This window comes from Culex quinquefasciatus, chromosome 3 (genome assembly GCF_015732765.1).
Source record: "Culex quinquefasciatus strain JHB chromosome 3, VPISU_Cqui_1.0_pri_paternal, whole genome shotgun sequence".
Taxonomy (NCBI): Eukaryota; Metazoa; Arthropoda; class Insecta; order Diptera; family Culicidae; genus Culex; species Culex quinquefasciatus.
This window is the reverse complement of record NC_051863.1, coordinates 138,217,380-138,235,372: the sequence shown is the minus strand read 5'-3', so window position 1 is coordinate 138,235,372 and position 17,993 is coordinate 138,217,380. Positions and strand designations below refer to the sequence as shown.

At 47.0% G+C, this 17,993-nt stretch overlaps 1 protein-coding gene across 1 annotated transcript; it reads left to right on the top strand.

Annotated features, from left to right (window-relative positions):
• The first annotated feature begins 12,300 nt into the window (after positions 1–12,300).
• LOC119769267 lies at positions 12,301–17,617 on the top strand. Its single transcript, XM_038261220.1, has 4 exons — positions 12,301–14,476; positions 14,539–15,251; positions 15,300–15,990; positions 16,047–17,617. Exons 1-4 carry the CDS (start codon positions 12,301–12,303, stop codon positions 17,615–17,617), a joined length of 5,151 nt encoding a protein of 1,716 aa, XP_038117148.1.
• The last annotated feature ends 376 nt before the right edge of the window (positions 17,618–17,993 follow it).

Sequence of the window (17,993 nt, the reverse complement as noted above, 5' to 3'; positions counted from 1 at the left end):
GTTTTTCACCTCTTTTTTTGTGCTGTTTGTTGCTGTTGCCCCCCCCCCCCCCCCTTTGAAATGGTCGTATGCCATAATTTTAGCTCACCTCATTTTATGACCGGAACTGTTTCGACCGTTTAAAGCAGGGATGCCAGATGAAATTTTGAGTTATCTGCAATTTTTTTTCAAAAATCTGCAAAAATCTGCAAACTCAAATACACGAAAAACTAGGTTTATGAATTCGTATCCTACAATTCTGTTTAACAAAATTATGGTGTTTAACCCAAAAAACGTTCACATATATGTTTTATGTACTTAAATCTGTGTGAAAACAAACTATTTCGCTAAAATTATTTACAGTATTTTCAAGTAATTTGAAAAAGTCTTAATAAAATGTACTGGAGTTCAATTAAATCTTATTTACCTGCATGATCAAAAATCTGGATCGAATTGCATTGCGTTTTACTTTTCGATAAACGGCAGGATATCCTTAGTAAAATTTTAAAATTATATAAACAGTATTCCAAAAATTAACATATTTTTGTCAAGATACCTTTTGTATGTTTTACTCCTCAAATTTGTGTTTTCCTATTTCAAGGTTAGGCTAATATAAATATACTTTTTAAATTTTTTTTCATTGTTTTTTGAGAACAAAAATTTAGAAAAAAATAACTCATCTAAAATAATTTTAATTAAAAAATTTCGGCACGGTTTTAGTTCTGCCTATTTTGTGATACTTTTGAATAAATTAACAAAAAGTTAAAATAAAATGTGCGATAGGCGTCATCCATAAAGTACGTCACGCTCTAGGGGGGGAGGGGGGGTTGTCGCAAGTGTGACAAAGTGTGACAAGGGGGAGAGGGGGGGTACGTGAGACTGTGACGTCACGCTAGACTATTTATCTAATATTGAACATTTTTTTTAAATATAGCTTTAAAAATTTAATGTTTGATAACTTTTACTCATAAATCAAACACGATTCAAGGCTTTATGAAACAGAGTTTTTGATGATAGATTTAATATGCTTCAAAAAACTGTGATGGTTATTTTTATCACTACAACATTGAACAAAATTTAAAAATTCAAACGCAACCTGTAAAATTAAAAACATTCTCGAATGAATTCCGAATTTCAAAATCATCCTTTTATAAATCATGCCACACAGTAAAAAAATGTAAATTTCAAAGCTGTGATTTCTGAAGGTTGAATTTTACAGATTTATTGATGTAAATTTACCTCAATTTAGACTCAAAAAGTGTCATTACACCAGAAAAGTGGTAAAATTAAAAGGTTGACTGACTTAATAAATAAAAAAAATAATGAAACAGTTAACGAAAAGATATGGCTGTCGATGGTAAACTATGTCAATAGTTCATCGCTAACAACTTTTGGATGTTTTTGTGATCAGAAAAATAACCAGACTAGCGTAGTTCAAATCTGACCCTGGAGAATCCGGATTATATCCGGCCAGGAATCGGAATCTAGGTTTTCCGATGCATCGTGTTCGGTGTTAAATAACTGAGCGGACGAACCCAGAAGAACTAAAATTGGTTTAGTTTGAGCCAATATATGGGAACTATTTAATATTAAAAACGTTACTTAATCCACCCTTAGGTGGTTGGTGCCTTCCTCTCATTCAAAGGGTAATGCTATCCAAAATAGACACGCTCATGTGAAGGTCTTTTTAGGTCTCATGATATATTTGGAATACGTTTTCATCAAAATATCTGAGATCTGGCCTCCAAAAAGTGTTTAAATAACACTTAAGTGCTTATAACATTTGATAGGGTTGTCAGATCTTCAATGTTTTGGACGCGTTGGAAAGGTCTTTTGATTACCTGTTCAACGACGGGTTGCATGATAGATCCGGACAACGTTTTCATCGTGATATCTGAGATCCGGCTTCCAAAAAGTGCATAAATAACACTTAAGTGCTAATAACTTTTGATAGGGTTCTCAGATCTTCAATGTATTGGTCGCATTGGAAAGGTCTTTTAAATACCTTTCTAAAAATGTATAACATGTCGGGGTTTCTTACAAAAACCACCCTTTTTACAATCTTCCGGATTTTTGTCAAAATCGTTTTTTTAGCATAACTTTTGAAGTACTTAACTAAACTGCATAATTTTTAATAGCGACTTATGGGACCCCAAAACGGATCGAATGACGCCAAAACGGACCAAATCGGTTCACACAATGTCGAGATAATCGAGTGACAATTTTTGATCAACATCCCACCACACACACAGACATTTGCTCAGAATTCGATTCTGAGTCGATAGGTATACATGAAGGTGGGTATAGGAGGTCTAATTGAGAAGTTCAGTTTTCGAGTGATTTTATAGCCTTTCCTCAGTAAGGTGAGGAAGGCAAAACCAAGTGATTATTGAATGGTTAACAAATCTGTAATCTAAACTTTAAAAATAGTAAAATACAGTCCACACCAAAATCTCCTAAGCCTTCGCAAAAAAATTACTATGGAAAATCAAATCACGTTGAAAATAATTTTGTCTTTGTTTTATTGTGGGTCTTTGAGCTCGAATATGACCCCAAAATCATCCGAAGTGATCTGTAAAAAATACAGTTTGTAAAAAGTTTATACATATGTACTTTTGGCAATTTACACAATATGTTCTGAAACATAAAAAAACTTGAAACTTGTGGAAAAATAAGTTAGTAAAAGATTAATTCTTAAAAACTTCCAGAGCAACAACTTAAGAAAAAGAAAATAAAATGTTTTTAATATTGTGTTCATTTATTTGATTATCACAAGTAAATCTGTAGAACTTCATAAAAGTAAAACTTTGCTCAGTCGAGTCTGGGTTGTATGTAGAGCGTCCAATTTCCCCGGGGTTACAAAATTCTCGGAAAAAGGGGAATTCTCAGAAAATTTGAAATTTTACAAAAATTGATCTGATCCTGGTTCGGATTAATACTTTGCAACAAAATTGTATAGAATAGCAATAGCAATGGTTAAAATAAGTGTGAGAATCAACTAATGCCTTGACTGCCTTAAAAAAAACATACGACTTCAAGAAAATATATATATTTTTTAATTTATAATCATACAAAATATTAAAAAATAAGTTTTTTTTTTCTAGGGTTTTTTTTCTCAAAATTTATTTTCCCTAAATGAGCACTCAGCTAGCAAAATCTTAACTAAGAAATATGTACCCTCTCTGTAAAGGCTTATGAATTGATCTCAGTTGAAAGGTACTCCAAATCTCTAAATTGCAAATGTTACATCCTGGAGTATAACTGTTGAATTTTAATTAACACTGATTGGAAATTGTATTTTTTTAAAAGTAGGTAAGATTTTTTTAATCACAGTATTTGGACAGTGAGCAAAATTAATTCATGCTCAAAAACAATAAAATGCTTTTAAATTTGTCTTTGTGACCAGTTCGAGAGAAAATTATAAAGAAAAATATTGATAATTAAGTTGCAATAAAAATATTTTTCCAGAACAAGTTTTACCGGTTTGAGCTCAGGAATAAATAGATAGGCATTTAATTTGCCTTAAAAAAAATACAATTTTTATGCAATCACAACTCAAAGTTTTCAAATATTTGGAGCGAGTTTTTAGAAGGAATGTTTGCATTTTTTGGGCGCTTTTGTGTAATACGAAGAAGTTTTTCAATGATTTTTAAATGATGCAGTCTTGTGTGTGCGTGTGTGTGTGTGTGTGTGTGTGTGTGTGTGTGTGTGTGTGTGTGTGTGTGTGTGTGTGTGTTTTTTTTTTTTTTTTTTTACAAGGTCGGAATCTGCTATCAGACACCTGAGAATTCATTTCTCAGGTAGTGTGGGGTTGGGAAAACTAAAAAGAGTTTGCCCGACCCACTAAACCAGTCCTTGAACGCCGTGCCCTTTTCCCCCCGGGACCACCTTTCGGTATAACTTCGGGGGGAGGCGTTGCATTTTCTGCACTAGTCTACTTACAGGATCCATGCCGGGTGCTAGAACCATTTCCTGTTCTACATACATATGAGTCCATGCGAGGGTTTAACCGCGCCCAAGAATCGCGTTGCTTTTGATCGGTTAGTCATATGCAGCCCTCTCCTTGGACCATCGAGACGTGAACCGATTTGGTAGAGCCAACCGTCATAACGTGCTCTCCTTCACAGCCACACTCGTGGGTGCTCAACTCCTGTGACCATCGAGACGTGTACCGATTTGGTAGAGCCGACCATCATAACGTGCTCTCCTTCACAGCCACACTCGTGGGTTTTCGACTAGGCTTCTAGTCGTTCCTCCTCTGGTCGTCTCTCCATTTCCGCTGGAGAGCCGAAGTGATCTGCGTCACCGCTCCGACGACCGCATTCCACTTGGCGATGTCGCTGCACATTCTTCGCACCACATTATCCGGGCTGGTGTCTGCTCCGATAATGGCCAGCATTTCGCTTCGCGCTGCCTCGAAGCGAGGGCAGCTGAACACCACGTGCTCCGGTGTTTCCTCGCAATCGACGCAGTCCGGACAGAGAGGAGACTCTGCATGTCCGAACCTGTGCAGGTACTTCCTGAAGCAGCCATGGCCCGACAGGAACTGTGTGAGGTGGAAGGTGACCTCTCCATGCCTTCTGCTCACCCACGTGGATACGGACGGGATAAGCCGATGCGTCCATCTGCCTTTCTCCGTGGTGTCCCACTCACGTTGCCACCTTGCCAGCGATTCGGCTTTCGCAGCTTCCCGGATACCTCTCGTGCCTCTCCGGGTGTAGCGCACGGTGTCCTCCTCCAGTGTGATGCCGATGGGGATCATTCCGGCTATGACGCCAACTGCTTCCGACGAAATGGTCCTGTACGCGCTTGCAACCCGCATGGCCATCAGTCTCTGCGTTCTGTCGAGCAGCGCTCGATTTCGCTTCGTCCCCAACGCCGTCCACCATACCGGTCCGCCGTACCTAAGTATGGACGTCGCGACACTTGCCAAGAGGCGGCGCCTACTGCTCCTGGGTCCAGCGTTGTTCGGCATAATCCTCGACAGTGCCATGATCGCCTTAGCCGCCTTCTCACAGGCGTAATCGACGTGGCTGTTGAAGTTCAGCCGGTCATCCACCATCACCCCGAGGTACTTGAGCGCTCTCTTCGAGTGCACGACGTGTTCTCCAACGTGTATCTGGGCCTGCTGCACCTTTTGTGGTTACTAACCAGTATCATCTCCGTCTTGTGGTGAGCGATCCGCAGCTTCACCTCGAGCATCCAGTTCTCGATCATTGCGATTGCCTCCATAGCCAGCACTTCGACCTCCTCGACATTTTCGCCGGTTACCGTCAGCACTATGTCGTCTGCAAAGCCAACAATCTCTACGCCGTTGGGTAGCCCCAGTGTCAACACTCCGTCATACATTCCGTTCCACAGTGCTGAACCCAGAATGGATCCCTGCGGAACTCCCGCGGTAACAACGACGGTTTTTTGTCCATCGGCAGTGTCGTAGACCAGTACGCGGTTCTCGAAGTAGCTCTTCAAGATCATGCACAAATAGTCAGGCACCTTCATTTTGTGCAGCGCTGCTGCTATGGCCGCCCAGCTCGCACTGTTGAACGCGTTCTTGACGTCAATCGTGACTATTGCGCAGCAGCGGTTCCCCTGCGTTTTTCCTCCGCGCTTCGTCGGCTTTCTCGACCACTTTCCGGATGGCGTCCACCGTGGATCTCCCTTTACGGAAGCCGAACTGCCTCGCTGCTAAGCCATGCTCGCTCTCCGTGTACTTGGTCAGCCGGTTAAGGATGATCCGTTCCAGAAGCTTTCCGAGGGTGTCCAGCAAACATATAGGCCTATACGATGATGGGTCCCCCGGTGGTTTGCCTGGCTTTGGCAGCAACACGAGCTTTTGAACCTTCCACGGGTCGGGGAAGTGTCCTTCGTCCAGGCATTTCTGCAGGACTGTTCGAAACCTGTCCGGGAATGCTTGAACCGCCGATTTCAGGGCGAAATTCGGGATTCCATCCGGGCCGGGAGCTTTCTTCACCTTCAATCTCTTCGCTACTGCCACAAGTTCTTCGTTGGTGATCAGATGACCTTCAACGTTGCTACCCCCTTCGTCGTTGTACGGTGTAGGAGGCCATGCCGTTGGGTCATGTCTTGGGAAGAGCCCTTCCACAATGACCTTCAGCTTGTCGGGACACGTTTCAGCCACCATCGATGGGCCTCTGATCTTCGCCATCGCGACACGATATGCGCTCCCCAAGGGTTTGCATCAGCGTCTTGGCATAACTCCTTGAAGCAGTTTGTCTTGCTGCATTTGATCGCTTTCTTGAGCGCGGCCTTTGCAGACCGGTACTCCTCTCTGCGCTCCTCTCTAGTTGCTTCGGATCTTGCTCTCTGGACTCGTCTTCTGGCGCTGAGGCAACTTGCCCGAAGGGTACCGAGTTCTTCATTCCACCAGTAAGCTGGACGACGACAGTTCCTTGGCTCCAGTCTCCGCGGCATGGTTGTGTCGCATGCTGTCACCAGTTGTGCTGTTAGCACGTCGGCACTCAAGTCTTGGGGACCATCACACCAATGGAGCGCTTCCACGAAGAGACCCTCGTCGAAGTACTGCAGCTTCCATTTCCTTCCGTAGGACCGGCTGCTCCTATCTGGTACAGGGGCTCGTCTCCCGATGCTGTACCGGATCGCTTGGTGATCGCTATGGGTATAGTCCTCACTCACCCTCCAGTTCATGTCGGCCGCCAGTCGCGGACTACAGAACGTAACGTCGATAATGGACTCACGACCGTCTTTGCGGAAGGTACTGCTGGTTCCGCGATTCGCCAGCCTAACGTCTAGCTTTGCCAGAGCTTCCATTAGGCTATGCCCCTAGCATTGGTGCATCTGCTACCCCACTCGACCGCCCACGCGTTGAAGTCACCTCCGATAACGATCGGGCTTCGTCCGATCAGTTCGTCGGTCAGACAATCCAGCATCTGCTGAAACTGCTCCAAGGTCCATCTTGGGGGAGCATAGCAGCTACAGAAGAAGGTTCCGTTTACTTTGGCGATCACGAATCCTTCAAACGCCCTCGAGACCACTTCCTGTATGGGGTACCGCCCCATCACGTGTATCGCCGCCATTCTTGCTGTATCCGCGGCCCAGTTTCCGTTGTCGTGTGGAACTCGGTACGGTTCTGCAATAATTGCTACGTCACACCCCGTCTCCGCGGTCGACTGCCACAGCAGTTGCTGTGCAGTGTCGCAGTGATTGAGGTTCACCTGGGACACCTCCATTACTTTTGCCCGAGGCCAGCTTCCTGTACACCGGGCAATTAAAGCCACCCGTCGCATGGCTATTGCCATCGCCTTCTTTACAGAGCACGCACTTCGGCTTATTTTTGCAGTCTCTTGCCATGTGGCCTTCTCTACCACACCTTCTGCAACTGTTGGTTCGATCGGGACCGTCGCAATTTCTCGCCTGGTGGCCGAAACCCATACAGCGGAAACACCTCGTCATCTGCTGGGTCACTCGAGGAACAGGCCTCAGTGGGCACACCGACCACCCTACTTTGACCTTGCCGACTTCCAGCAGCTTAGACGCCGAAGGCGTCGATAGTCGGATCGACGCAATTTGCGTGCCGCCGTAGGCTTTCCTCAACCGGATTGCCATCGGTGTCGTACGGTCATCCAGAAGAACGATCAGCGCATCTTCTAGCTCTTCCTCCGTCGTGATCTCGTCCAGGTTCCTGCACTCAATCGTTGTCTCCGGCGATAGCGCCCTTACCTTCGACTCGCAGCCTACGGCTTTCTCGACGAGGACTTAAAAGCTGAGCTCTTGACCGCGGGATCATTCTTCAGCTCAAAAGCATCGCTCCGGTCTGTGTGCGCCTGGTTTTAACCACGTTCTCGCCAAGCTCCTTGAGTTCCGGATCGGTTCGTACTTTCCGGAGGAGGTCTGCGTACGAAACACCTTCCTTCACCTCGACCACCAAAGCCTCGCCTTTGTTACGCTCCCTGCGAAACTTGGGATTTTGGGTGTCCTCGTTCAGCTTCCTTTTTCTTCCGCTTCTTTTTCTTGACCTTCTCCCATTTCTTCTCCTTCCCTGGGTCTGGTTCTGGCTCCTTCGCTGGGTCCGGACTGTCTCCATTCCCTGCTTCTGCTTCTTTGCGTCCTCCTCCTCTCCAGGCGTTTCCCTGTCCCTTTTAGAGCCTGGGCCGGGCGGCGTTTTCGGTTCTTTCTCCCGTAGCGCTTCCTCCTCCAGTTTTGCGTTCAGCGTTTCTTCGGCTCTTTCAGCTCTGAGCTTCAGTGAATTCCGCGTCACCACCAGCGAGCTGTTTTCGCGCTCTGCGGCATTCATGGCTGCCTTGACTCCATTCACCATCTGCTTGATTCTGGTGTGGACGTTGTTTTTGTCCTTGATGAAATCAAAGAGTTCGTTAACCCTCCTTCTGACCTCCTGCAACGCGGTCCTTCCGAGCAGGACTCCGTCCTGAGGGTACTGCCGGCGAAGTTCAACAAGGATGACTTGGGAGTCTCCTCTCCAATTACTCCTATCTGCTGACTCGAAGCAGCCGCCTGGTTCAACACTGGGGATCTCAACACCTTCCCGCTTCCACGGAACGCGCTCGCCACTCCGCCTGCTGTGTCGCCGCCGTTTGACTCGCCTCCTGCCATTTCGACGTTTGCGTCCTCTTCTACCTCCGTGTTTTCCGATGCTTGGGGCGCATCGGGACCCTTTTGTTGGTTTGTTTCACTTGTCTTCATTTTGAATCCCACGAGTCGCTAGGGAAGTACGGTCCGCTGCGCCAGTGCCCTGCCGTGACGCAGTAAGGGCAAATTACGTGTGGGGTTCGCCCCTGTGCCCCACAGGCTCCGTTATCGACTGAGAATTTGTTGAACCCCCCCAGCCATGCATCCCTCGACACGGGTCGCGTCACATCTTGGATTCGGGGTTTGGTGAGGTTTTGGGCTAAAACACTTATAGCGGCGTTCGATCGCTTGACAGAGGTGTTTACGGACCCATGTGGTTTTTCGAAGAAATTAAACAGAGCCCTTGTTCAATTCCGCCACGTCCTAGACATCCTCCCGCTGCTGGTCCGGGGCGATGCAATGAATGTATGCAATCGCCGACAGCTATCCGCCTACTGCAACCCGCCCGGTAGCTGGCAGCTAAGCTCCGCAGGGACCCTCACCTGTCCCCACGGTTCACGTGTGTGTGTGTGTGTGTGTGTGTGTGTGTGTGTGTGTGTGTGTGTGTGTGTGTGTGTGTGTGTGTGTGTGTGTGTGTGTGTGTGTGTGTGTGTGTGTGTGTGTGTGTGTGTGTGTGTGTGTGTGTGTGTGTGTGTGTGTGTGTGTGTGTGTGTGTGTGTGTGTGTGTGTGTGTGTGTGTGTGTGTGTGTGTGTGTGTGTGTGTGTGTGTGTGTGTGTGTGATAGCCATCGCGCTGCTTCCAACGACCCGTTTCAGAATGACAGAGCTCCTTGCGGTCCAATTCCGAGGTCGTTGGGCATTGTTCGGCCCCGCCTAAACATAGAAGAAAGCATCTGAAGGAAACTCGATCTATATTTAGACTTCCAATCCTGTCAGGCAAATCAGGGATCAGCACGTATTTAATATGAGAAGATAGCATGTTTCGACACTACGGATCAATTCACTACTAGAGTGTAAACCTTCTGATGGCATTTTCATAGCATAAAAGTAGTTCATTAGTTTTACATTTAAACCTCTTACGCCCTTGTAGTTCTTAGTGCCATATAAATTTTCAACTTTAAACTAAAATTTCTCGAACAATTTTAAACTAATTCTTCTAGCACAACCCTCTTTGAGACATTTAATGATATCAATTCAATTTGCATCTAATTTGGTCATGGTAAACAAAAACGTAGAAGAAACTTAATGTTGACCTTGGCGGGAAGGGGTACTTTATTTTCAAATGGTAAATGGTAATGGTACTTATTAATTAGGAAGCAAACAATGATGTAGTTTTCAATAAAACTGTTTAGCAATGTATTTTGTTAGGAAAAAGCTTCAAAAAGCCAATATTTTTAAAACATTAAAAAATGTTTGAAAATGTGTCAAGAAATCACTTTAAAATATATTGTTTAATTGAAATTCAATAATTTGAAGAAAATTAGAAGAATATCTTTTCAAATGTTGTGTGTGTTTAAATTCATTTTGAAATATTTTGTAAAATATTTGATTAAAAATGCTTTAGAAAGCCAATATTTTAAACATTGAAACATGTTTGAAAATGTGTCAAGAAATCACCTTAAAATATATTGTTTAATTGAAATTCTATTGTTTGAAGAAGTTAAAAGAATAGCTTTTTAACAATAACGCAAAAAGTGCATTTATTTTTTTTTTTATAAATATTGTTGTGCTGAGGAAATTAAACTTTATAAAATTTCTACGACCATTTGTATTCAAATGCAATCGACAAAACAATTGCAATACTATTTTGTACAATATAAAAGTAATCCAAATAAACACATTTTTGTAAGATATCTTGGTTTTTCTTTCTTATAATCCAAATAAATTAATCTTATTTGCGACACTAGTTAGTTTATTTGTTTATTTTAAAAGGATCGGTTGAAAATATTGCTATGAAAAAATATAGTTTGCGCTATCAACTTTTACCAAACATTAGTTCTAGCCCCGCCATAGCTTCAGAAAAATCAGATCTGGCCCGCAGGGCCAAAAGGTTGGGCAACCCTGGGTTAATTCATCCTCCAATACCTACACCTTCTATGCATTGCTATTTCGCGATTTCGTGTTAGATATTAAAACAAATAATCAAAACTTATGCTTTGTGCTCTATCAGAAAACTAGAACGTTTTGATTTATTTCATTTTTATAAGTTTTTAAGTTTATCTTCATTAAATCCTTCTGTGCGCCAAAATTACTTTTTAAATATCGATTGCAATAGTTTTAAAAATGATATTTATTTAAAAAAAATCATATTGTGTGCACTGCAACCAAATTTTCAATGGGAAAACAATTTAAAACTAAAATAATAATTTATATAGTCTTTCAAAATTTAGAATCATAATTATTTCAATCAATCCAATTAAATAAAAAAAGGCATAAAAATGAAGTATGGAACTGACGTTTTTGTGCAATTTAAGAAATATTTTGAAATGATTCGAAACACAAACCTAAAATTAAAAACAGGACAACAATATATGTTGAAATGTTTTTAGAATGTTTGAATATTTGACTTGAAAATACTAAACTAATCATTCTTTATATGTGAACGCCTTAGGTTCTCTATACATCAGACAAAATTATACAAGATTTTTCTTTTATATCTAGAGTTTTTTAAGTTCTATAAGCTACTGTCTTTCATATGTTTATAGGACCTTTTAGAAAAAAAACCTGTAGATATGTATTGTGATACAAACAGTAATGCAGAAAGTGCTAAAAATATCATTAGAAAAAGTAAGCAGCTTTCTTTGGTATCAGATTCATGTATGATTCGTTTGTAATTAGTCGTTAGTCAAATTGAACTTATTTATGTCTCCATTATGTTTTCAAAATTGTTCCATATAAGAATCTGAAAATTCATTGAAGTAAACAACAATATTTGCTTCAAATAATTTAGGACAGCATTTTTTCAACAATAGCCAATACCTTGGAAAACATTTACTGAAACAGAAATTAATTTATTACAATTGAATTATCTTGAAGCCTAGCAACTTCAACCTTTTGAATACCAAGATTTGAGTAGGAATCTTGCAGAAGAGTACACCAAAGCCATGTTGTAGAGCGCGCAATCTGATTTGTATTTTTTCCAACAAGTGTTCCCAAGTGATTAAAAAATAGTTGGGAAAATTCGGAATACTTGCATGTTTTGACAGTAATCAATCTTGACGTAAGTCTAAGAAGATTGATTCTAAATTTGTAAATGCTATGTACTGTTGGGTAACTCAACTTATTCAAAGAAATTGTCACACAAGGATTATTTTTTTTTTGCAAACCTCATCGGTAAAATATCTGCAAAAATCTGCAACAAAAAAGTTGTCTGCAACAAATTTCGGAAATCTGCAAATTTGCAGAGAAATCTGCAAATCTGGCATCCCTGGTTTAAAGCCATTATCGAGGTTTGAAATTGCTTTTTAAAAAGGGAACTGTTTGGGTAGAACCAACGCAGTGTGTAGAATTTGACTTAAATCCCTTAACCGTGTACAGTCCACTTCCCAACACAACATCACACACACACTGACACAGCAAAAGGCCCAGTAAATGTCACTTCCCCCAAAAACTTCCGTTAGAAGCATCATTCTCGAACAAGCAGAATAAAGAACAACACGTAGTTTAGAGTTCGTCGCGACTTTCTTTTTATTTCGTTTCGACCGCAAACATTTATGGTCCTTCGCGAACCGAATAAGTTGAACCGTGCCTTTTCCCGATGGAATCGATTACCGCGAAACGGAATTCTCTTTTTGCGAAAGTAAAACGCGAACTCGAGACCGCGACACGAGTGAAGACGCAAAACCCCTCACTCTCTGAGGTCCGGGAGCGTCTGGTGCGCCTCGAGGCGCTGGGGAACAGTTTCTTCGACGTCCAGGACCAGTTCGAGGACGGAACCCCACCGACCACCCTGGAAAACTTAGTCTCGATCTTCGACTACCGGAAGGAGTTTGAAGATCGGTATTATGAAGCGAAGGCGATCTACGCTGCCCTCGACGAAGGTTCCGTCGCCAGCGATCGATCGTTCGCTGAGCCGGCGAACAACCTGAAAACTGCGGTAGCGGCGCTGTTGGAAACGCAACGAGCGCTCCTGTCCAACCAAGCGGCCCACGCAGCCCAGCTGAACCAGATTCAGCAAGGAAACCCACCTCCAGCAGGACAACCAGCTCAAGCACAACCGGATCCCTTCATCAACGTCCGGCTTCCTCCAATCAACATCCCGAAGTACGCGGGAGTCCGGAAAGAATGGCTTTCGTTCAAGGACCTGTTCGTCAGCACCATCCACAGCAAGAAGTCGCTGCGGCCGTCGCAGAAGCTGCAGTACTTGAAGTCGCTGCTGGAGGGTGACGCAGCCTCCCAAATCAGCTCATTCGGCATCTCGGATGACAACTACCCGCTGGCGTGGGACAAGCTGCTGAGGAAGTACGACCAGAAGAAGTACACCGTGTTCGCACTGGTGAAGGAGTTCCTGGACCAACCTGTCGTGTCAGACGCAACCGTTGGCAACCTCCAGAAGCTGGTCACGACCTCGGACGAGGTAGTTCGACAGCTTGACGTCTTGGGCGAGCAGTACCAGTCACGGGACCCCTGGCTGATCCAGCTGCTCCTAGAGAAGATCGACGAGGAGACGCAGGCGCTTTGGGCGCAAAAACTCGTCACGTTGGAGAACCCGAGCCTCACGGACTTCCTGAAGTTCCTTGAGGACCGGTGCGACGCCATCGAAACCTGCTCATCATTCACACGAAAGTGCACCTTGAGTGGAGCGGGGGCGAAGAAGGAGATACGAAAGCAGCCGGCCAAGCCAGCTGAGAAGGTGCAGAGCTACGTCGCAACACCGCAGCCCTGCCCAAAGTGTTCCAAAGAACACTTGCTGTTCCTGTGCGAAGCGTTCAAGGCGTCCAGCGTCGCCGACCGTCGGGAGTTGGTGCAGAAGTCCAGACTTTGCTTCAACTGCCTGAGGACGTCGCACACGGCAAAAACCTGTTCCTCGAAGCACACCTGCAAGACTGATGGATGCAACCAGCGTCATCATACGCTCCTCTGTCAACACGGCGGCAGACAGGCAGCTACCGCAGGGCTTCCGGGTCAACAGATAGCAGCGATGCCGGTCCAGCAACCGGCCATGGAAGCTCAACCCACGGTTCCGAGTTTCAAGGCGGAGGTCACCAGTGATCCAGCCGTCCAGATCACCGTTCTACCCACTGCGCTCGTCAAGCTGCGCGGTAGGAATGGTGTCTTCCACACTGCTAGAGCGATGATAGACTCGTGCTCTGGCGCGTCGCTGATAAGCGAGGCCTGCATGACGCGACTCGGGATCAGCCGGAGCAACGCGCGGTTCCCAGTAACCGGAGTTTCCGGGACACACGCAGGAACCACCCGGGGAATGGCGCTGCTGGAGATTGCACCCCGTTTCAGCGACGAAGTGGTGATGAAGACGCAGGCGTACGTGCTTGAAGTGTTGGCTCCCCCCACACCGTGCCAAAGCTTCAAGCCCAAGCAATTGGAACTACTCCGAGGGCTCCAGCTAGCCGATCCGGAGTACTACAAAGCGGGACCGGTAGACGTCATCCTAGGCGCCGAGCTGTTCCTGCCGATTCTACAAGCGGGCCAGGTTACAGACGAGGACGGTCTACCCGTGGCCCAGAAGTCATCGCTCGGCTGGCTCGTCGCCGGCAAGTTCGGTGGTGAAACAATGCTGCAAACAAATCTGGTGTCCTTCACGGTGCAGCTGGATGTCATCATCGACCAGACGCTGCGCAAGTTTTGGGAAACCGAAGAAGTGCCTGCGGCCAAGGTACTCACTCCCGACGAGAAGCGCGCTGTTGACATCTTCAACACATTCGTGGTTCGGCTCCCCTTCGACGACTCCAAGCCGGCATTGGGCGACTCGCTCGGTGCGGCACTCAGAAGGCTGCATGCGATGGAGCGGAAGTTCCTCTCGAATCCGCCGTTCAAGCAAGCCTACGCAACTTCATGTCCGAGTACCAGCAACTGGGACACATGGAGCTCATCCCGCAATCCGAGGTCGACAAGCACCCCAGCGAGTGCTTCTATTTGCCTCACCACGCAGTCCAGAAGGAGGACAGTTCAACAACGAAGTTGCGTGTCGTCTTCGATGGCTCGTGCAGAACCAGTTCTGGCGTGTCGTTGAACGACCGGTTGCTGATTGGTCCAAACAACAACGAGGACCTGTACGACGTCTACTGCCGCTTCCGCACCTACCCCGTGGTCTTCGTGAGCGACATCGAGAAGATGTACAGGCAAGTACGGGTGGACAAGCAGGACACGAACTTCCAGCGGATCGTCTGGCGCGATGATCCCGACCAACCGGTGCAGCACTACCGTCTGACGACGGTGACGTACGGCACTTCAAGCGCAGCCTACTTAGCGACCGAGTCTCTCCGACAAGCGGCCCGAGACAACGCTGAGAAGCACCCCGTAGCAGCTGACAGGATCCTCAAAGGGTTCTACGTGGACGACCTGATGTCCGGCGCCGACACAGTCGAAGAAGCTCAAGAGCTAGCTGGCCAGATCACAACCATCCTGGGCGAAGCTGGATTCGTCCTCCGAAAGTGGTCCTCCAACGCACCCGAGCTGCTGGAGAACATCGCAGACAGCCGACAGGGACCAGTCCCTGTTGAGTTCACGAACGTGACAGCGTCGGTCAAGGCACTTGGGATTCACTGGTCTCCAACTAGTGACTGATTCGAGTTCAAGGTCAACCTGGACATCAACAGCCCGAACACGAAGCGTCAACTCCTCTCCGACGCATCCAGGCTATTCGACCCGTTCGGATGGCTCGCTCCAGTGATCGTCAAGATCAAAATCATCTTCCAACTGCTGTGGCTGTACGACTTGCTGTGGGACGACCCGCTGCCACCCCTTCCCGAAGCAGATTGGAACACCATCAAGCAAACGCTTCACCTGCTGGAGCGGATTCGCGTGCCCCGCCGAATTCCAGCCTTCAACGGCAAGTTGCAGCTGCTCGGATTCTCGGACGCCTCGGAGTCGGCGTACTCTGCGGTTGTCTACGGTCGGTCTGCGGACCGCAACGGGAAAATCCACATCGTGCTGATTTGCGCTAAAACCAAGGTTGCGCCAATTCAGCAGATCTACGTCCCAAAGCTCGAACTCAACGGTTCCTGGCTGCTGGCCGCCCTGATGAAGCGAGTCTCCCTCGCTTTGTGCCACCTCGAGCTGCAACACTTTGCCTTCACGGACTCGGCAATCGTACTGGAATGGTTGTCGGCGCACCCCCGCAAGTGGAAGACTTTCGTCGCCAATCGAACGTCAGCGATCCTGGACTTCCTGCCCAGGAGCATGTGGCACCATGTGTCATCGAAGGACAACCCGGCCGACTGTGCGTCGCGAGGATCTCGCCGCTCGAGCTGCTCAACCATCCGCTGTGGTGGGACTCCCCCTACTGGGCCCACAGCGAGCAGTCGTTCTTGGAACACTGCGCAGCACCAGCACCGAAGGCACCACCCCTCGAAGAACGACAGATTCGCACATTCTGTCTGGAGATTGGCTCCCCGCGTAGCAACTTCACACTGGAGCGCTACCTTCTCGATCGATTCTCCTCGCTACGCCGCTGCACTCGGACGCTAGCGACGATCCGACGGTACCTGTTCAACCTGGCTCGACCGAAGGCGGAGCGCCTAACCGGACCGCTGACACCGGCGGAACTCAAGGTAGCTGGTCTACAACTCGTACGACTAGCACAACACGAAGCATTTGCGAAGGAGATTGCCTGCCTGCGCAAATCGACCGAAGTTTCCAACAAGAGCAAGCTGCGCCCGCTCTTTCCGTTCATCGACCGGGACGGAACGCTTCGTGTCGGTGGAAGGCTGCAGAACGCCGACATCCCCTACGACATGAGACACCCGCCCATTCTGCCGCAGCAGCACCGACTGACAACACTTGTCATTCAAGACCTTCACCTGGACAACCTACACGCAGGGCCTACCTTGGTGATCTCAACCCTCAACCAGCGCTTTTGGGTGATGGGATGCCAAACGGTCGTGCGACAGCAACTGCAAAAGTGCGTCCGCTGCTGCCGAATGAAAGCCAGAACCGCTCAGCAGCTGATGGGAAGTCTTCCGGCGGTGCGAACAACGCCGACCAGAGCATTCGTCCACGTCGGAGTCGACTACGCAGGACCAATCCTCGTCAAGAGCGGCAACCCAAGGAAACCACACGTGACAAAGGGCTACATCGCAGTGTTTGTATGTCTCTGTACGAAAGCTGTGCACTTGGAAGTCGCCGGCGACCTGTCCACGAAGGCCTTCTTCGGTGCACTTAAACGGTTCATCGCCAGGAGAGGACTGTGCACCGAGATATGGTCCGACAACGGGACGAACTTCGTCGGAGCCGATCGGCAGATGCAGGAGTTTTTCGAAACCGACGAGTTCAAGCAACAAGCCGCCCACTTCGCTGCCAACCTTGGGATCAAGTGGACCTTTATTCCGCCTTCCGCACCCCACATGGGAGGATTGTGGGAAGCTGCGGTCAAGAGTGCGAAGACCCACCTGCGCAAGGTCCTGGGAAACGAGTCGGCCACCTACGAAGAGCTCTACACCATCCTGACGCAAATCGAGGCCTGCCTCAACTCGCGTCCGCTTTGCGCCATCTCCAACTCTCCCGATAGCTGCGAGGCCCTCACCCCCGGACACTTCATCATCCAGCAGCCGATGAACCTCCTGCCGGAACCCAGCGTTTCGGACGTACCGCGCAATCGACTGGACAACTGGCAGCTCGTCCAGCAGAAAGTAGAAGAAATCTGGACAAGTTGGCGCAACGAGTACGTGACGTCGCTGCAACCGCGCAGCAAGTGGCAATCGGAGATCGACAACCTGCAGGTCAACCGCTTGGTGCTGGTCAAGAACGAGAACACCCCGCCGGCCCAGTGGGAGTTGGCCAGAGTAGTTGCGACACATCCGGATCGTAATGGCATCGTGCGGACCGTCACGCTGCGCAGAGGAACAACGGAGTACCAGAGACCGATCCAGAAGTTGGTTCCACTACCGACTGATTGAGGCTACTGCCTCAAGGTGGGGAGGATGTTTGGGTAGAACCAACGCAGTGTGTAGAATTTGACTTAAATCCCTTAACCGTGTACAGTCCACTTCCCAACACAACATCACACACACACTGACACAGCAAAAGGCCCAGTAAATGTCACTTCCCCCAAAAACTTCCGTTAGAAGCATCATTCTCGAACAAGCAGAATAAAGAACAACACGTAGTTTAGAGTTCGTCGCGACTTTCTTTTTATTTCGTTTCGACCGCAAACAGGAACTTTTAACTTAACTCAAGCAATTCTAAAAAAAACGTTTGAAGAACAAATAACAACAAAACAACAGAACAACAGAACAACAGAACAACAGAACAACAGAACAACAGAACAACAGA